General features: G+C 47.1%; 1 protein-coding gene across 2 annotated transcripts; it reads left to right on the forward strand.

Annotated features, from left to right (window-relative positions):
* Positions 1-216: 216 nt before the first annotated feature.
* LOC131943462 (uncharacterized) lies at positions 217-21,785 on the forward strand. 2 transcript variants are annotated; one of them, XM_059303608.1, is made up of 18 exons: positions 217-324; positions 1,033-1,142; positions 2,817-2,911; positions 3,313-3,468; positions 6,203-6,316; positions 7,351-7,394; positions 7,978-8,064; positions 9,986-10,128; positions 10,521-10,648; positions 11,327-11,434; positions 12,172-12,352; positions 14,344-14,428; positions 15,311-15,451; positions 16,875-17,027; positions 17,412-17,591; positions 20,167-20,358; positions 20,694-20,870; positions 21,357-21,785. In XM_059303608.1, the coding sequence occupies exons 1-18, from the start codon at positions 273-275 to the stop codon at positions 21,569-21,571; spliced, it is 2,361 nt and encodes a 786-aa protein (XP_059159591.1). In that variant the 5' UTR covers positions 217-272; the 3' UTR covers positions 21,572-21,785. The 2 variants fall into 2 exon arrangements, with proteins under 2 accessions (XP_059159591.1, XP_059159592.1); XM_059303609.1 differs by having other exon boundaries at positions 1,036-1,142.
* Positions 21,786-21,928: the final 143 nt, after the last annotated feature.

Raw genomic sequence — 21,928 nt, forward strand, 5'->3', positions numbered from 1 at the left:
AATACTTTAAAGAAATGCATCTTAGATTCTAATAGACCGACAAAAGGCAAACAGTCACGTTTTTCTTACACTGTTTATCTTGAATCATCTTTCACGATTAAAAGTGGTGCCCATTAAGGAGTTTAAAACACCCTCATTTCCTACACAACTGAGCTGTAGGTTGCGCACCAAACTTTGGTGCAATACTGTGTGCACTGTCGGCAACTAATCAGTCCGACGTCACAAAGATGGCGGATTAGCTCACGACATTGTTCCCGCTACATCAGGTGCCAATGTTTGTAGTCCTGCTCGCATTCAGCTGCCTCGTCGTGCTACCCACACACGGTGAGTGGGGGGGGGGGGGGGCTACCCACACACGGTGAGTGGGGGGGGGGGGCTACCCACACATGGTGAGTGGGGGGGGGGGGGGGGCTACCCACACACGGTGAGTGGGGGGGGGGGGCTACCCACACATGGTGAGTGGGGGGGGGGGGGGCTACCCACACATGGTGAGTGGGGGGGGGGCTACCCACACATGGTGAGTGGGGGGGGGCTACCCACACATGGTGAGTGGGGGGGGGGGACTACCCACACACGGTGAGTGGGGGGGGGGCTACCCACACATAGTGAGTGGGGGGGGGCTACCCACACATGGTGAGTGGGGGGGGGGGGTACCCACACATGGTGAGTGGGGGGGGGCTACCCACACACGGTAAGTCGGGGGGGGGGGGGCTTCCTACACACGGTGAGTGGGGGGGGGGCTACCCACACATGGTTAGTCGGGGGGGGGGGGGGGGGTTACCCAATGAGTTAGAATGTTACCACAGGTGGGGGAGGGCTATCCCTATAACCAGGTAGTGACATCCAACCCCCCCCCCCCCCCCCCCCCCCCAATAGAGTAGAAAGGAATTTTCCGGAAACATGGAGTGACAATTGAAAAAGAAAAAGATTTAAATTGCATAAACTATTTAAAACGCCAACCGGCCGAACGGTCGACCGAAAAGAAATCAAGCAATTCTCCATCCCCCCCCCCCCCGGCATTCTTCCTCCCAGCAGGCGAGCATGACGTCAGCAAATACTTCATCGTCTGGAAAGATCCTCCGGATTTACCACCAGTTCATAGAACTTGCGTCATAGCAACCCAGTCGCAGACACTCGTCAAAGTTAGTATCATCGGCCCATCCATCACTCCACCCATCCACCCATCCACACACACACACCCATCCACTCATACACCCACCCATCCACACACACACACCCATCCACCCATACACTCACCCATCCACACACACACACCCATCCACCCATACACCCACCCATCCACACACACACACCCATCCACTCATACACCCACCCATCCACACACACACACCCATCCACTCATACACCCACCCATCCACACACACACACCCATCCACTCATACACCCACCCATCCACACAAACCCATACACCCACCCATACACCCATCCACACACACCCATACACCCACCCATACACCCATCCAAACACACACCCATACACCCACCCATGCACCCATCCAGATTTCCACCCATACACCCATCCACACACACCCCCATACACCCCCCCCATACACCCATCCACACACACACTCATCCACCCATACACCCACCCATCCAAACACACACCCATACACCCACCCATACACCCACCCATCCACACACACACACCCATACACCCACCCATCCACACACACACACCCATACACCCATACACCCACCCATCCACACACACACACACCAATACACCCGCCCATACACCCATCCACACACACACCCATACACCCACCCATCCACACACACACCCATACACCCACCCATACACCCATCCACACACACCCATGCACCCATCCAGACTTCCACCCATACATCCACCCATCCACACACACACACCCATACACCCATCCACACACACACACCCATCCACCCATACATCCACCCATCCACACACACACCCATACACCCATACATCCACCAATCCACCCATCCACCCACCCATCCACACACACACACCAATACACCCGCCCATACACCCATCCACCCATCCACCCACCCATCCACACACACACACCCATACACCCATACACCCATACACCCACCCATCCACACACACACCAATACACCCGCCCATACACCCATCCACACACACACCCATACACCCATACACCCGCCCATACACCCATCCACACACACACACACCCATACACCCACCCATACACCCATCCACACACACACCCATCCACCCATACACCCACCCATCCACACACACACACACCCCCATACACCCACCCATACACCCATCCACACACACACCCATCCACCCATACACCCACCCATCCACACACACACACCCCCATACACCCGCCCATACACCCACCCATACACCCATCCACACACACACCCATCCACCCATACACCCACCCATCCACACACACACACCCATCCACCCATACACCCACCCATCCACACACACACCCATCCACCCATACACCCACCCATCCACACACACACACCCATCCACCCATACACCCACCCATCCACCCATACACCCACCCATCCACACACACACACACCCATACACCAACCCATACACCCATTTACCCATTCAACCAACTACCTACTAACACATTCACCCACCCACACATCCACCCTCCAATCCACCCACTCATCGATCCACCCACTCATCCACACATCCACCCACACATCCACCCATCCACCCACCAATCCACCCACACATCGATCCACCCACTCATCCACCTATCCACCAACACATCCACCCACCCACCCATTCACCCACCCACACATCCACCCATCCACAGCTCTGCTCCTATGTGTGGGGTATAGAAATCGTGGATAGACAATCCAACATAAGTCGCACCGTACACAAGCATGATTGGTGTTCATTACACAAAAGGTAATTTTCTACATGTAGGCAAGGATGATTGTGAATTACACAAAAGGTAATTTTGTACACACTAGCAAGATTCTTGTACACACTGCATATGTTCTAGTACAGGGGTCGGCAACCTGCGGCTCGAGAGCCGCATGCGGCTCTTTTGATATCAAGATGCGGCTCTCCAGCTCCTTGCACAAATTTTAATAATCTTAATAAAAAAATAAAGTATTTGAAATAAAAAAAAATGTTAGTGGCTCTTTAAAACCAGGGAAATTTTGAAAATTGTAACTTTTGGCTCTTCCGCTTCAAAAGGTTGCAGACCCCTGTTCTAGTATACAGTTATTATTAGCTGTCATCGCTTGTCCTGAGATCCCTGACTGTGACCGTGACCTGAATGACGTATTGACCTTGACCTACAGGGAGAGCTGGAGCAACGCGTCAGTAAAGCTGATCAAGCTGGAGTCGACGAACCCCGTGACTCTCAGCGTCGTGCTGAGGTTTGGGATCGTCCTGGGTTCGTTCCTGGTACCTCCACGGGCAGCCTGGGACAACACGTACTACACAGTGCTGACCGCGTGAGTACACAGTGCTGACCGCGTGAGTACACACATCGTGTGTACACACAGTACACACAGCGAGAGTACACACAGTGCTTATATATATATATATATATATATATATATATATATATATATATATATATATATATATATATATATATATATATATATATATATATATATATATATATATATATATATATACTAGACTACCCGTTATCCACGGATAACTATGGATCTCGGGGGTCATCCATAAATGACATCACGTATGTCACTTATCGTCACAAAAAAACATACCACACATTCAAAAAGACGTCACACCTCAGACGTTTTTGTCTTTTGAAAACATCTATTTCGGTTGAGCATGGGTCTGACCACACTATCCCTTCATACGGTGAGGGCACAAATACAGGTCAACTCTACTTCACCTGCCCAGTGTCTTCCCAACTCAGACATGTTTTTGTCTTTTAAAACACATTTCGGCTTAGCATGGATCTCACGACACTATCCTTTCATATGCTGACGTGAGCTCTACACCTACCCAACTCTACTTCACCTGCCCAGTGTCCCGCTAAATCTCAGACATGTTTTTATCGTTTAAAAAAAAACGATTTCGGCAGAGCATGTCTCTGACCACACTATCCCTTCATATGCCGAGGACAAAGAAACAGCCAAACTCTACTTAACCTGTCATGTGTCCCGCCAAGTTCCGATAGGCAACTTTATCATTCACATCTAAACAAGTTAATAAAAAGTCTAGTGACAATTTAAGCGCAATTTCCTTATGTTTCCATAACAATTTTAAATCCAGATAAATCATATATTCAGCAAATAAATAATGCAACACAAGTAGTTTTAATAATTCAAAACAAAATAGAAAAAATATTTATTAACGAGATTTAAAAAAATATGCGGACATGTAGGGGGTATTTAGTTGTCGCGCTCTCTATATTGCTATATAGTACTGTAGTGTATTATGTATAATGTAATTTTAAAACAAAATAGAAAAAAATATTTATTATTTAATAGGGTACAAAAATAACGTTTGAATTAATAAGTAAAAAATAAAGACAACTATATTAACATATATCAACGGAAATAGTTTTATTTTAACGAGTAGGCCTACACGATGCTCATTTTAAACAAGTAGACGTTACCTCTCACTAGCGACTGCCTCAGCCGGTGTGCTTGGTTTGTAACTTCACCGCTTCGCTTCTTCTAGTGGTGAGACGCGAAGGGATTAGGGTGGTAGAAATATTTGTATATTCTTAGTAATCTTAGCCAATACAAATTAGAAGAAATTAATTTTTTGTGACCGAACGAAAGGATATTTTTGAAAACTTTCTTCGGGAATATTGTTCTAAATTATGGCAGGAATCGATTGGTAAATGTTTCAAGTCGCTAAGTGGTCTGGTCGCCGAGATATGGGCCAAAAACTGCATTTTTCCGAGGTTTTTTGGCTTTTCCGGGAAATTCATGAAGAAATTCCGGGAATTTTTTCGGCCCACAATCATCATCGTAACTTGCTTAACATAATTGCTTTTGGAACTAGTCCTCGATATTGCTTCGTTGAGGAGGAGATACGACTTAAAGCTGCGGACACACATCCAGACATGACGAGTTAATAATCGCAATTGTCCAGTATGGAAATTGCGCTAAATTTTTTTTAACATTGACATGTTTTGTTTCGAACCCATGCCACCCGCAAGGTAACATATATACTAACATCTCAGCTAACTGGTTAGGCTTTATCTATTATATGTAAATTTAGTGGTATTTTACTTTGAGTCTGCGTAAGAAACTTGATTTACGCGAATAAGCCCTAGTATTATTTCAAATAAAATTATATCCCAAATTAGCCAATACCATAGCTAAACAAACAAAGATTTATATAAAAAAATTAAGACCTGAAATAGTTTCGTATAGAAAATCATTATTGGCATACATTCTAGATCTAGATAGAGGTATATCTATACCTAGATGTAGAATCTACGGCTTGCTAAGTCGAGTTTTTCCGAAACTAGATCTAGAACATTAGAAAGATAAATCCCATGTATTTTCATATTAGATGACCCTTAAAGCTAAAAATCAAAGATTTATATCGAATATTTAAGGACTAACATAGTTTAATAAAGAAACTCAATAATTTAATTTGATTTTATAATGGTTTTTATTTTTAGCTCATTAATTTTGATTTGACCTAGATTCTAGGTTTTAGATCTAGGATTCTTTCTCTTTGGCTGACCGCTGACCTCTAGACCTAGAGAAATGTATTGTATACTCAAATTAGAAGAAAAGCTTTTTTTGTCCATTCAAAAGTTTAATGCGTTTTTAAGCTAACTTTCTGTTGGCTCTAGCTTTAACGATACGTCGGTTTGCTATTTTTATTAGGTTCCAACGCTATTATCAATTTGAAATTAATCACGTCAGTGTCGGCCTGTACTGGAGGTCAAGGTTAAGTTAGTGAGGTCAGTGTCGGCCTGTCCTGTAGGTTAAGGTTAAGTTAGTTAGGTCAGTGTCGGCCTGTCCTGTAGGTCAAGGTTAAGTTAGTGAGGTCAGTGTCGGCCTGTCCTGTAGGTTAAGGTTAAGTTAGTTAGGTCAGTGTCGGCCTGTCCTGTAGGTCAAGGTTAAGTTAGTGAGGTCAGTGTCGGCCTGTCCTTTAGGTCAAGGTTAAGTTAGTGAGGTCAGTGTCGGCCTGTCCTGTAGGTCAAGGTTAAGTTAGTGAGGTCAGTGTCGGCCTGTCCTGTAGGTCAAGCCCCAGCCTGCTGTTACTCAGTGATGACGACATTTTGGTCAACGTGGAGGAGCTGGAGAGAGATGACGTCATACAGCAGGACAAAACGTCAACCACTAGTCTATCGAGGTAAGCAGTGCTGGGGGTTGGGTAGGGCCGGGGGGGGGGGTGGGGGGAGCTTGGTGGTGGAGTGGAGCTAGAGGTGGGGCTTGGTGGGGTGGGTCTAGGTGTGGGCCTTGGTGGGGTAGGTCTAGGGGTGGGAGCTTGGTGGTGTGGGGCTAGGTGTGGGCCTTGGTGGGTAGGTCTAGGGGTGGGCCTAGGGGTGGGGCTTGGTAGTGGAGTGGTGTGGGGCTAGGGGTGGGGCTTGGTGGGGTGGGTCTAGGGGTGGGCCTAGGGGTGGGGCTTGGTGGTGGGGTGGTGTAGGGCTAGGGGTGGGGCTTGGTAGTGGAGTGGACTACACATTGCAGAGTGCTACAAGTGTGTGGGGGAGGGGAGATGGGCTGGTAAGAGAAACACAAGATGTCATTTTACACACAGAAAAAAAATGACCAAAATTGTATGGACGAAGAAATTGACTACATTTTTTTGACAGAGATATTGACCACATGTGTTTTGACAGAGATATTAACCACATGTGTTTTGACAGAGATATTAACCACATGTGTTTTGACAGAGATATTAACCACATGTGTTTTGACAGAGATATTAACCACATGTGTTTTGACAGAGATATTAACCACATGTGTTTTGACATACATATTGACCACATGTGTTTTGACAGAGATATTGACCACATTTGTTTTGACAGAGATATTAACCACATGTGTTTTGACAGAGATATTAACCACATGTGTTTTGACATACATATTGACCACATGTGTTTTGACAGAGATATTGACCACATTTGTTTTGACATGGATATTGACCACATGTGTTTTGACAGAGATATTGACCACATGTGTTTTGACAGAGATATTGACCACATGTGTTTTGACAGAGATATTGACCACATGTATTTTGACAGAGATATTGACCACATGTGTTTTGACAAAGATATTAACCACATGTGTTTTGACAGAGATATTGACCACATGTGTTTTGACAGAGATATTGACCACATGTATTTTGACAGAGATATTGACCACATGTCTTGCTCCGTCCAGGTATTTGCCGAGTGAGTTAACTTTCACGAACGTGCAAAAGTTGGGTGAGTAAAGTCCGTGTAAATATTTACATGACATCACTATGTTTAGAAGGAAGGTAAAAAGCCGAGACGGTACAAAGGCCGATATTGACGCAAAACGTCAACAATTTCATATATAAAATACATTTTAGTTTAAGAAATTATTTTTCCAATGTAGCAAGTTTCGTGGTGACGCTGTCAATTATATCTTGATTGGGAGATGGGTTAACGAATTACTTGAGCTAATGATGTGACGTAAACCACCTGGCGTGACCCACCTGACGTGACCCACCTGACGTGACCCACCTGACGTGACCCACCTGACGTGACCCACCTGACGTGACGCACCTGACGTGACCCACCTGGCGTGACCCACCTGGCGTAACCCACCTGACGTGACCCACCTGGCGTGACCCACCTGGCGTGACCCACCTGACGTGACCCACCTGACGTGACCCACCTGACGTGACCCACCTGGCGTGACCCACCTGACGTGACGCACCTGACGTGACGCACCTGACGTGACCCACCTGACGTGACCCACCTGACGTGACGCACCTGACATGACGCACTCGACATGTGTCCATCTATTGCTATCTCTGCTCAGTTGTGTCGCTCAAGTCTGAAGGTCAGTTCATGGTGGCTGCTGTTAGCTGTACCAAGCACGACAAATACACGGGATGTTACACCTCAGGTCAGTCATGTTACACCTCAGGTCATGTTACACCTCAGGTCAGTCATGTTACACCTCAGGTCATGTTACACCTCAGGTCAGTCATGTTACACCTCAGGTCATGTTACACCTCAGGTCATGTTACACCTCAGGTCAGTCATGTTACACCTCAGGTCATGTTACACCTCAGGTCAGTCATGTTACACCTCAGGTCAGTCATGTTACACCTCAGGTCATGTTACACCTCAGGTCAGTCATGTTACACCTCAGGTAATGTTACACCTCAGGTCATGTTACACCTCAGGTCATGTTACACCTCAGGTCATGTTACACCTCAGGTCATGTTACACCTCAGGTCAGTCATGTTACACCTCAGGTCAGTCATGTTACACCTCAGGTCAGTCATGTTACACCTCAGGTCAGTCATGTTACACCTCAGGTCAGTCATGTTACACCTCAGGTCATGTTACACCTCAGGTCAGTCATGTTACACCTCAGGTCATGTTACACCTCAGGTCATGTTACACCTCAGGTCAGTCATGTTACACCTCAGGTCAGTCATGTTACACCTCAGGTCAGTCATGTTACACCTCAGGTCATGTTACACCTCAGGTCAGTCATGTTACACCTCAGGTCATGTTACACCTCAGGTCAGTCATGTTACACCTCAGGTCATGTTACACCTCAGGTCATGTTACACCTCAGGTCAGTCATGTTACACCTCAGGTCATGTTACACCTCAGGTCATGTTACACCTCAGGTCAGTCATGTTACACCTCAGGTCAGTCATGTTACACCTCAGGTCAGTCATGTTACACCTCAGGTCATGTTACACCTCAGGTCAGTCATGTTACACATCAGTTCAGTCATGTTACACCTTAGGACATGTTACAACTCAGGTCAGTCATGTTACACCTCAGGTCATGTTACACCTCAGGTCATGTTACACCTCAGGTCAGTCATGTTACACCTCAGGTCATGTTACACCTCAGGTCAGTCATGTTACACCTCAGGTCAGTCATGTTACACCTCAGGTCAGTCATGTTACACCTCAGGTCATGTTACACCTCAGGTCAGTCATGTTACACATCAGTTCAGTCATGTTACACCTCAGGTCAGTCATGTTACACCTCAGGTCATGTTACACCTCAGGTCATGTTACACCTCAGGTCAGTCATGTTACACCTCAGGTCATGTTACACCTCAGGTCAGTCATGTTACACATCAGTTCAGTCATGTTACACCTCAGGTCAGTCATGTTACACCTCAGGTCATGTTACACCTCAGGTCATGTTACACCTCAGGTCATGTTACACCTCAGGTCAGTCATGTTACACCTCAGGTCAGTCATGTTACACCTCAGGTCAGTCATGTTACACCTCAGGTCAGTCATGTTACACATCAGTTCAGTCATGTTACACCTCAGGTCAGTCATGTTACACCTCAGGTCATGTTACACCTCAGGTCATGTTACAACTCAGGTCAGTCATGTTACACCTCAGGTATTGTTACACCTCAGGTCAGTCATGTTACACCTCAGGTCAGTCATGTTACACATCAGTTCAGTCATGTTACACCTCAGGTCAGTCATGTTACACCTCAGGTCAGTCATGTTACACATCAGTTCAGTCATGTTACACCTCAGGTCAGTCATATTACATCTCAGTTCAGTCATGTTACACCGCAGGTCAGTCATGTTACACCTCAGGTCATGTTACACCTCAGGTCATGTTACAACTCAGGTCAGTCATGTTACACCTCAGGTCATGTTACACCTCAGGTCAGTCATGTTACACCTCAGTGTATATATATATATATATATATATATATATATATATATATATATATATATATATATATATATATATATATATATATATATATATACATATATATATATCCACCCACCATGTGTCCAGCTAATGTTCCTTCCATCCAGCAGAAGTGTATCTAGGCCGGCGTCACTACGGCCTGAGTCACGTACTGCTCGAGGCGTCAGCTGACACGGAGTCATTCTACCTGACATCCCCCACCCGGGGTAACTTCCTGTTGGACCGTCAGGTCGTGGGCCATCTGACGCAGCTGGTGAGTCATGGGCGGCCATCTGACGCAGCTGGTGAGTCGTGGTCGGCCATCTGGGGTCAGGTGACACGCAGACACAAAGACACACGTGCTGACAGAGACACATTGAGACACATCCACACAGACACACAGGACACAGACACACAGGACACATAGACACACTTGACACATAGACACACAGGGCACATAGACACACTTGACACATAGCCACACAGGACACATAGACACACTTGACACATAGACACACAGGACACATAGACACACTTGACACATAGACACACAGGACACATAGACACACAGGATACATAGACACACAGGACACATAGACACACAGGATACATAGACACACAGGACACATAGACACACAGGATACATAGACCCCTGACTCTCCACAGACATGGAGTCAGACCCACAGCGTCATAAGCAGGGAGCTGAGTCAGTGTATGCTCCAGATCCCACGGGCCGCCCTCGATCTCTGCACCGTCATCCCCGTCAGGCTCTGGTCCATGCGATATCTAGTCATGTAAGTTACACAGCTTACACACAGCTTACACACAGCTTACACACAGCTTACACACAGCTTACACACAACTTACACACAGCTTACACATGACTTACACACAGCTTACACATAACTTACACACAGCTTACACACAACTTACACACAGCTTACACACAGCTTACACACAGCTTACATATAACTTACATACAGCTTACACATAGCGTACACACAGCTTACACACAGCTTACACACAGCTTACACACAACTTACACACAGCTTACACATAGCGTACACACAACTTACACACAGCTTACACACAGCTTACACACAACTTACATACAGCTTACACATAGCGTACACACAGCTTACACACAGCTTACACATAACTTACACACAGCTTACACACAGCTTACACACAGCTTACACACAGCTTACACACAGCTTACACACAACTTACACACAGCTTACACACAGCTTACACACAACTTACACACAGCTTACACACAGCTTACACAGCGTACACACAGCTCACACACAATTGCAGACAGACAACACAACAGACAACATAACAGACAGCATAACAGAACAGACAACAGCAGGCGGACAGATAACATGACAGACAACACGACAGACAACACGACAGACAGACATCACGACAGACAACACGACGTAGAGATGATGTTTGTATGAATCCCCCAGAGTTCCAGTGGTACCGGAAGCGGACAGTCAGGCATTTCTCCACGTGACATTCAAAAAGGGCTGCCAGGAGAAGATCATTTTAGGGACCAACAATATAACCAACATATTGTAAGTGTTGGTGCTTTCATTGTTACACCAAGAAAATAACCAACATATTGTAAGTGTTGTGTGTTGTCTGGTGTTGTGTTGTCTGCTGTTGTGTTGTCTGGTGTTGTCTGGTGTTGTGTTGTCTGGTGTTGTGTTGTCTGGTGTTGTGTTGTCTGGTGTTGTCTGGTGTTGTGTTGTCTGGTGTTGTGTTGTCTGGTGTTGTGTTGTCTGGTGTTGTCTGGTGTTGTGTTGTCTGGTGTTGTGTTGTCTAGTGTGGTCTGGTGTTGTCTGGTGTTGTGTTGTCTGGTGTTGTGTTGTCTGGTGTTGTGTTGTCTGGTGTTGTGTTGTCTGGTGTTGTCTGGTGTTGTCTGGTGTTGTCTGGTGTTGTGTTGTCTGGTGTTGTCTGGTGTTGTCTGGTGTTGTCTGGTGTTGTCTGGTGTTGTGTTGTCTGGTGTTGTCTGGTGTTGTCTGGTGTTGTCTGGTGTTGTGTTGTCTGGTGTTGTGTTGTCTGGTGTTGTGTTGTCTGGTGTTGTGTTGTCTGGTGTTGTCTGGTGTTGTCTGGTGTTGCCTGCTGTTGTGTTGTCTGGTGTTGTCTGGTGTTGTGTTGTCTGGTGTTGTCTGCTGTTGTCTGCTGTTGTCTGGTGTTGTGTTGCCTGGTGTTGTGTTGTCTGGTGTTGTCTGGTGTTGTGTTGTCTGGTGTTGTGTTGTCTGGTGTTGTCTGGTGTTGTCTGGTGTTCCAGCCTGCCTGTGGTCCCCAGGTCGGACAGGTCCGAGACACCAGAGCTGGGCATGGTGTCCGGCTTCCTGAAGCTGGAGGAGCCGTCAGTGGATGTGTACACGGAGGAGCCCGGCTGTAACTTTATCGTCTACCTATTGGGCAAAGAGGACAACAACACAGTCTACATATTCCCGCTTGGCTTTGAGGATACCGGGGTGGAGGTGGGTGGATGGTGGGTGGGTGGATGGATGGTGGGTGGATGGTGGGTGGGTGGATGGTGGGTGGATGGTGGGTGGATGGTGGGTGGATGGTGGGTGGATGGTGGGTGGATGGTGGGTGGATGGTAGGTGGATGGTGGGTGGATGGTGGGTGGATGGTGGGTGGGTGGTAGGTGGATGGCGGATGGTGGGTGGATGGTGGGTGGGTGGATGGTGGGTGGATGGTGGGTGGATGGTGGGTGGATGGTGGGTGGATGGTGTGTGAATGGTAGGTGGATGGTGGGTGGATGGTGGGTGAATGTTGGGTGGATGGTCGGTGGATGGTGTGTGGATGGTGGGTGGATGGTGTGTGAATGGTAGGTGGATAGTGGGTAGATGGTGGGTGGATTGTGGGTGAATGTTGGGTGGATGGTGGGTGGACGGTGGGTGGATGGTGGATTGTAGGAAAAAAAGTCACATGGAAAAAAAAAACACAGGAAAAAAAAAACACAGAAAAAAAGTCACAGGAAAAAAAGTCACAGGGAAAAAAGTCACAGGAAAAAAAGTCACAAATATATATTTGCATGGGATTTGTTAATACTTTTATGTATTAAAAATTCAGAGAGTGCAAATTAACTTAGGATTAATTAAATGTAATGTAATGTGTGTAGGTTGTATACGTATAGTAATTTTTATAATTCAGCTAAAATTATTTAGTATGAATTATGTAGATTGTAATTATGTTAAACATAATATTTATACCATTTAATAGAATGTCCACGGTTTTCATCGTGTTTTTAAAAAAAATTAAATTACCGTGAAATGGTAAGGTCATCTGAATTACTGCCCTAAACTCATCGCAACAATAGTTATGCTTAGTTCAACCACCTTTACTGCCCACATTTATCACGCTCATTACATAACAAAACTTAGGATCAAAACAGAGAGCCGACAAGGTTCATAGGCTGTCATTGACACAAAACGTCAACAACACAAAATATGTTCGGACAATGCCGACTGAGGAGAGGCCGACCATAGAATAGCTTGCGGCAAAAGCTATGCAAAACACAATGATGTGCCTAAATTTCTTTTATAGTTAACTTTTCTACCGCGTATGTAACTAAATACGTAACAAAAGTTAAGATTGTTGTGTAAATTATCTTAGAGTATTTTTACTTACAATTTGTATAAACCATAATGCTTTTAACGTCTATAAATAATTTAAGCTATCAAAAAATACTACCCACAACAATAAACATACACAATTTTACAATTCTTAACAAATAAATCAAAGTATTTCTAAAAAGATTTGTGTGACTTTTTTTCTGTGACTTTATTTCTGTGACTTTTTTCCGATAAAATTTTTTCATTGTGACTTTTTTTCCGTGACTTTTTTTCCTAGCAAAAACAGTGACTTTTTTTCTGTGTTTTTTTTCCCTGTGACTTTTTTTCCGTTTACCGGATGGTGGGTGGATGGTGGGTGGATGGTGGGTGGATGGTAGGTGGATGGTGGGTGGATGGTGGGTGGATGGTGGGTGGATGGTGGGTGGATGGTGGGTGGATGGTGGGTGGATGGTGGGTGGATGGTGGGTGGATGGTGGGTGGATGGTGGGTGGATGGTGGGTGGATGGTTAGTGAATGGTAGGTGGATGGTGGGTGGATGGTGGGTGGATGGTGGGTGGATGGTCGGTGGATGGTGGGTGGATGGTGGGTGGATGGTGGGTGGATGGTGGGTGGATGGTCGGTGGATGGTGGGTGGATGGTGGGTGGATAGTGGGTAAATGGTGCCAATAGCGGGGTGGAAGTGGGTGAATGGTGGGTGGATGGTGGGGTGATGGTGATGGAGCCAATCGTGACTCCCCCCCCCCACCTCCACTGCTACACATTCTACTGTACCCCTCCCACTCTCTAGCCATCCAATTGTAGCACACTCTACTATTGACCCTCCCCCCATTTCATAGCCCCACCCCCACCACCTCTCTAGCCCCTCTAGCTGACCTATCGGTGTGTTTCAGCCATTTACCATGAAGCCTGCTCCCACCACTACAGAAAGTCTAATGACCAGCCGGAGCGATGGAGGAGTTACAACTTCAGTTACAGGTGTCTAGTTGTGGGCGTGGCTTGTCTAGTTGTGGGCGTGGCTTGTCTAGTTGTGGGCGTGGCTTGTCTAGTTGTGGGTGTGTCTATTTGTGAGTGTGGCTTGTGTCTAGTTGTGGGCGTGGCTTGTCTAGTTGTGGGTGTGTCTATTTGTGAGTGTGGCTTGTGTCTAGTTGTGGGCGTGGCTTGTCTAGTTGTGGGTGTGTCTATTTGTGAGTGTGGCTTGTGTCTAGTTGTGGGCGTGGCTTGTCTAGTAGTGGGTGTGTCTATTTGTGAGTGTGGCTTGTGTATAGTTGAGGGCGTGGCTTGTCTAGTTGTGGGTGTGTCTATTTGTGAGTGTGGCTTGTGTCTAGTTGTGGGCGTGGTTTGTCTAGTAGTGGGTGTGTCTATTTGTGAGTGTGGCTTGTGTCTAGTTGTAGGCGCGGTTTGTGTCTACTTGTAGTCGAGACTTGTGTCTGTTTGTGAGTGTGGCTTGTGTCTAGTTATTGGTGTGTCTGGTGTCTAGTTATTGGTGTGTCTGGTGTCTAGTTGTGGGTGTGTCTGGTGTCTAGTTGTGGGTGTGTCTGGTGTCTAGTTGTGGGCGTGTCTGGTGTCTAGTTGTGGCTGTGAGTCAGAACCTTGTCATCCACTTGTTGCCGATGCCACTCCCTAGTTTAGCTGGGCCACCTCTAACTGATTGTGCGGCTCCTGTCCCCACGCCCCCAATGTCCCGCCCTAGTTTAGCTGGGCCACCTCTGGCTGATTGTGCGGCTCCTGTCCCCACGCCCCCAATGTCCCGCCCTAGTTTAGCTGGGCCACCTCTAGCTGATGTGCGGCTCCTGTCCCCAATGTCCCGCCCTAGTTTAGCTGGGCCACCTCTGGCTGATGTGCGGCTCCTGTCCCCAGGTCCTCAGCTCTGCATGCCAGGCATGTACGGGCCTACATGTCAAGACGAGTGCCAGTGTGACGGGCAGGCCTGTCGTCAGGACGGTAAATGCTCCAACACCGGCTGTGGGGTCGGGCAATACTCGGGGTCATGTCTCTCAGGTGAGTTGGCTGGCTGTGGGGTCGGGCTAGTGACTGGCTGTGGGGTCGGGCTAGTGACTGGCTGTGGGGTCGGGCTAGTGACTGGCTGTGGGGTCAGGCAATACTCGAAGTTACCTTTGTGATTATGTTACCTGTGTGATGGTGTTACCTGTGTGATGGTGTTACCTGTGTGATCGTGTTACCTTTGTGATTATGTTACCTGTGTGATGGTGTTACCTGTGTGATCGTGTTACCTGTGTGATGGTGTTACCTGTGTGATGGTGGTACATTTGCGATGGTGTTACCTGTGTGATGGTGTTACCTGTGTGATGGTGTTACCTGTGTGATGGTGTTACCAATGTGATGGTGTTACCTGTGTGATGGTGTTACCTGTGTGATCGTGTTACCTGTGTGATGGTGTCACCTGTGTGATGGTGGTACATTTGCGATGGTGTTACCTGTGTGATTGTGTTACCTGTGTGATGGTGTTACCTGTGTGATGGTGTTACCTGTGTGATGGTGTTACCTATGTGATGGTGTTACCTGTGTGATGGTGTTACCTGTGTGATGGTGTTACCTATGTGATGGTGTTACCTGTGTGATGGTGTTACCTGTGTGGTGGTGTTACCTGTGTGATGGTGTTACCTGTGTGATCGTGTTACCTGTGTGATGGTGTTACCTGTGTGATGGTGTTACCTGTGTGATGGTGTTACCTGTGTGATCGTGTTACCTGTGTGATGGTGTTACCTGTGTGATGGTGTTACCTGTGTAATGGTGTTACCTTTGTGATGGTGTTACCTGTGAGATAGTGTTACCTGTGTGACGGCGTTACCTTTGTGATTATGTTACCTGAGTGATGTGTTACCTGTGTGATGGTGTTACCTTTGTGATTATGTTACCTGTGTGACGGTGTTACCTTTGTGATTATGTTACCTGTGTGATGGTGTTACCTTTGTGATTATGTTACCTGTGTGATCGTGTTACCTGTGTGATCGTGTTACCTGTGTGATGGTGTTACCTGTGTAATGGTGTTACCTGTGTGATGGTGTTACCTGTGTGATGGTGTTACCTGTGTGATGGTGTTACCTTTGTGATGGTGCTACCAGTGTGACGGTGTTACCTTTGTGATTATGTTACCTGTGTGATGGTGTTGCATGTATGATGGTGTTATCTTTGTGATGGTGTTACCTGTGTGATGGTGTTACCTTTGCAATGGTGTTACCTGTGTAATGGTGTTACCTTTGTGATGGTGTTACCTTTGTGATGGTGTTACCTATGTGATGTTGTTACCTATGTGTAGGTTAAAATCACCTAATCTTATCACGAAACTGACAAGTTTACAATTTTAAGAGCTTTCCTAACGACAAAATGATTTCACGACCTTTTGACCTCCCGACCTTTTGACATCTTGACCAGCCGTTCACTGACCCTGGTATTTTGCCAGCCGACGCTCTGATCTTCGCGAGCTCCGTCTCACCTGCGGCCCTGGCTGACTGGGACAAGTCCACCTGCACCCACCTGGTCGCCGACACCATCCACATCCGGTTCCCAGAGGTCTTCCCCCTCGAGTCTTTCACGCTGGTCTTCCAGAGTCAAGGTCAGTTACAGAACACTTTTGGGGTCAAGGTCAGTTATAGAAGAACACTTTCAGGGTCAAGGTCAGTTATAGAAGAACACTTTCAGGGTCAAGGTCAGTTATAGTTCTGGATATAATTGTAGCCAACATGGATATAACTGTAGGCAACATGGATATAATTGTAGCCAACATGGATATAACTGTAGCCAACATGGATATAACTGTAGGCAACTTAGAGTTTTACTAAATATTGGTTGATATTATGTTACATTATTATATTGGTTCACATTATGTATTGTCGGCGGTGCTCTCGTGTATGCTATTTTTTCTGAAAAATTTGGGGCCTCGGGCTGGCGCCATCTCAGCCCCACCTCGTAATCCGCCACTGTTGTTTTTTCCTAACAGCCCATGTGACACAAATGTCGCTCAAGTTCGATTTAAACAGTAAGGACGAGTACCGGGGGGACATGGAGACGGCTGACCACACCCGCGTGACCTTCAAGTTCTACCCCACCCTCCTCAGCTCGCAGTACTTGATCACAGTTCGCACCGACACGATGCTCTGCTCCATGCACGTCTACGGGGGTGGGTTGGACTGGTTGTCAGGATTGGACTGGTTGTCTGTGTGGTTGGACTGGTTGTCTGTGTGGTTGGACTGGTTGTCTGTGTGGTTGGACTGGTAGTCTGTGTGGTTGGACTGGTAGTCTGTGTGGTTGGACTGGTTGTCTGTGTGGTTGGACTGGTTGTCTGTGTGGTTGGACTGGTTGTCTGTGTGGTTGGACTGGTTGTCAGGGTTGGACTGGTTGTCTGTGTGGTTGGACTGGTTGTCTGTGTGGTTGGACTGGTTGTCTGTGTGGTTGGACTGGTTGTCTGTGTGGTTGGACTGGTTGTCTGTGTGGTTGGACTGGTTGTCTGTGTGGTTGGACTGGTTGTCTGTGTGGTTGGACTGGTTGACTATGTGGTTGGACTGGTTGTCATTCAGGGTTGGACTGGTTGTCTGTGTGGTTGGACTGGTTGTCTTTGTGGTTTTACTGGTTGTCAGGGTTGGACTGGTTGTCAGGGTTGGACTGGTTGTCTGTGTGGTTGGACTGGTTGTCTGTATGGTTGAACTGGTTGTCTGTGTGGTTGGACTGGTTGTCTGTGTGGTTGGACTGGTTGTCATTCAGGGTTGGACTGATTGTCATTCAGTGTTGGACTGGTTGTCTGTGTGGTTGGAATGGTTGTTATTAAGGGTTGGACTGGTTGTCATTCAGGGTTGGATTTGATGTCTGTGTGGTTGGACTGGTTGACTGTGTGGTTGGACTGGTTGTCGATGTGGTTGGGCTATTTGTCTGATGATTGGACTGGTTGTCTGTGTGGTTGGACTGGTTGTCTGTGTGGTTGGACTGGTTGTCTGTCTGGTTGGACTGGTTGTCTTTGTGGTTGGACTGGTTGTCTGTCTGGTTGGACTGGTTGTCTTTGTGGTTGGACTGGTTATCTGTGTGGTTGGACTGGTTGACTGTGTGGTTGGACTGGTTGTCTGTGTGGTTGGCCTAGTTGTCTGTGTGGTTGGCCTGGTTGTCTGTGTGGATGACTGGTTTTCTGTGTGGTTGGACTGGTTGTCTGTGCGGTTGGACTGGTTGTCTGTGTGGTTGGACTGGTTGTCTGTGTGGTTGAACTTGTTGTCTGTGTGGTTGGACTGGTTGTCTGTGTGGTTGGACTGGTTGTCTGTGTGGTAGGACTGGGTGTCTGTGTGGTTGGACTGGTTGTCTGTGTGGTTGGACTGGTTGTCTGTGTGGTTGGACTGGTTGTCTGTGTGGTTGGACTGGTTGTCCGTGTGGTTGGACTGGTTGTCTGTGTGGTTGGACTGGTTGTCTGTGTGGTTGGACTGGTTGTCTGTGTGGTTGGACTGGTTGTCTGTGTGGTTGGACTGGTTGTCTTTGTGGTTTGACTGGTGGTTGTCAGGGTTGGACTGGTTGTCTGTGTGGTTGGACTGGTTGTCTATGTGGTTGGACTGGTAGTCTGTGTGGTTGGACTGGTTGTCTGTGTGGTTGAACTTGTTGTCTGTGTGGTTGGACTGGTTGTCTGTGTGGTTGGACTGGTTGTCTGTGTGGTTGGACTGGTTGTCTGTGTGGTTGGACTGGTTGTCCGTGTGGTTGGACTGGTTGTCTGTGTGGTTGGACTGGTAGTCTGTGTGGTTGGACTGGTTGTCTGTGTGGTTGGACTGGTTGTCTGTGTGGATGAACTTGTTGTCTGTGTGGTTGGACTGGTTGTCTATGTGGTTGAACTTGTTGTCTGTGTGGTTGGACTGGTTGTCTGTGTGGTTGGACTGGTAGTCTGTGTGGTTGGACTGGTTGTCTGTGTGGTTGGACTGGTTGTCTGTGTGGTTGAACTTGTTGTCTGTGTGGTTGGACAGGTTGTCTGTGTGGTTGGACTGGTTGTCTGTATTGTTGGACTGGTTGTTAATAAGGGTTGGACTGGTTGTCATTCAGGGTTGGACTTGATGTCTGTGTGGTTGGACTGGTTGACTGTGTGGTTGGACTGGTTGTCTGTCTGGTTGGACTGGTTGTCTTTGTGGTTGGACTGGTTATCTGTGTGGTTGGACTGGTAGTCTGTGTGGTTGGACTGGTTGTCAGGGTGGGACTGGTTGTCTGTGTGGTTGAACTGGTTGTCTGTGTGGTTGGACTGGTTGTCTGTGTGGTTGGACTGGTTGTCTGTGTGGTTGGACTGGTTGTCTGTGTGGTTGGACTGATTGTCTGTGTGGTTGGACTGGTTGTCTGTGTGGTTGGACTGGTTATCTGTGTGGTTGGACTGGTTGACTGTGTGGTTGGACTGGTTGTCTGTGTGGTTGGACTGGTTGTCTGTGCGGTTGGACTGGTTGTCTGTGTGGTTGGACTGGTTGTCTGTGTGGTTGGACTGGTTGTCTTTGTAGTTGGACTAGTGGTTGTCAGGGTTGGACTGGTTGTCTGTGTGGTTGGATTGGTTGTCTGTGTGGTTGGACTGGTAGTCTGTGTGGTTGGACTGGTTGTCTGTGTGGTTGGACTGGTTGTCTGTGTGGTTGGACTGGTTATCTGTGTGGTTGGACTGGTTGTCTGTGTGGTTGGACTGGTTGTCTGTGTGGTTGGACTGGTTGTCTGTCTGGTTGGACTGGTTGTCCACCATGACCCAATTATATCTCCAGGTCATGAGGTAACAGGCCTGACGGCAGACATTTTGACCAATGGGGTCAAGGCCGAGCATCTGGAGAGCCAGGCAAACAAACTAGTTAAGGACACGCCAACCTTGGCACAGTGTATTGACCTTGACCCCAACATTTTCATGGTGACCATGCCCTCATGGACACACATCATAAGAATCGTCGTCTACACTAAAGGTAGTATCGATACTAGCAGTGTGAACAACCTAAATGAAATCATAAGCTAAGTTGATTTTCTAGCTAGACTAACCGGACACTTCTAGCTAGACTAACCAGACACTTCTAGCTAGACTAACCAGACACTTCTAGCTAGACTAACCGGACACTTCTAGCTAGATTAACCGGACACTTCTAGCTAGACTAACAGGACACTTCTAGCTAGACTAACCGGAAACTAACCGGACACTTCTAGCTAGACTAACCAGACACTTCTAGCTAGACTAACCGGACACTTCTAGCTAGACTAACCGGACACTTCTAGCTAGACTAACCAGACACTACCGTCTCTACAGAGCCTAGCTCAGCTGAAGCGGCGCTGCGTGGCTTCAGGGAGATGGATGTTGTACTCCAACTGAGCCGGACATTACGTCACCAGGTCAACCACATCTACGTCATGACCGCATTGGATCACCTCGAGATCTCGGTGACGTCAGGAAACGTCACCTTGTGCGGGGTCAAATTTTTCCAAAGTGAGTTAATCAGGCTAATTAGGTTAATTGGCGACTCACGCACTGTTAGTTAATCAGGCTAATTAGGTTAATTGGTGACTCACTGTAAGTTAATCTGGATAATTAGGTTAATTGGTGACTCACTGTAAGTTAATCTGGCTAATTAAGTTAATTTGCGACTCACGCACTGTAAGTTAATATGGCTAATTAGGTTAATTGGTGACTCACGCACTGTTAGTTAATCAGGCTATACTACGCACTGTTAGTTAATCAGGCTAATTAGGTTAATTAGTGACTCACGCACTGTAAGTTAATCTGGCTAACTGGCGACTCATTGTTAGTTAATCTGGCTAATTAGGTTAATTGGCGACTCACTCACTGTGAGTTATTCTAGCTAAGTAGGGGGGACATGGGTAGTCGGGGGGGTAGTCTGGGGGGGGGGGGGGAACTACATGGGTAGTGTAAAGATTCGTATCACCAAACGCCATGTTGACCTTTGAACCCCAGGTGCTGCTAATCATGTCGAGGTCAACACAACTGACCTCTACACCACTGACCTCTGGCGACAGACGAACACCGCCACCGCCCCCCAGATCTTCCACTCCACGGCCAAAGACGCGATGACCTTGGAGCGGATCATGGCCTACTTCTCCATAGCTTTCGCGATGGCCATCTTGGTGTTCGCCTGCCTGGTCTGGTATTTCAGGAATCGATTCGTTTGATCGCTGTATCGATACTGTTTTATATGGGGCGAATATTGTGATCGCCGTATCGATACTGTTTTAAATGGGGCGAATATTGTGATCGCTGAATCGATATTTTTATATATGGAGCGATTCGTCTGAGTGCTGCATCGATACTGTTTTAATTGAAGCGATTGGTCTGATCATCGTAGCGATACTGTTCAAGTATCCGAACATCGTGTATTAAATAACATCTTAGAATCAAAACCAGTGCTTTGTGTTTATTCTGTGTGGTTATGTGGGAATATATGGTATGTATGTGTTTGTGTGTGGATGTGTCGGATTGTGTGGGAAGATATGGTATGTGTTTGTGTGTGTGTATGGATGTGTAGGATT

The sequence above is a fragment of the Physella acuta genome, unplaced genomic scaffold (genome assembly GCF_028476545.2).
Source record: "Physella acuta isolate Inbredline_101_S28 unplaced genomic scaffold, ASM2847654v3 ptg000457l, whole genome shotgun sequence".
Classification (NCBI taxonomy): Eukaryota; Metazoa; Mollusca; class Gastropoda; family Physidae; genus Physella; species Physella acuta.

Bases quoted from the DNA above. Each gene is read 5' to 3' on its own strand.
- LOC131943462 (XM_059303608.1), top strand. From the start codon at position 273: ATGTTTGTAGTCCTGCTCGCATTCAGCTGCCTCGTCGTGCTACCCACA. The intron at 8,065-9,985 runs GTCAGTCATGTT...TCCATCCAGCAG, and splicing joins CACGGGATGTTACACCTCAG to AAGTGTATCTAGGCCGGCGT. The intron at 17,028-17,411 runs GTCAGTTACAGA...TTTTCCTAACAG, and splicing joins GCTGGTCTTCCAGAGTCAAG to CCCATGTGACACAAATGTCG.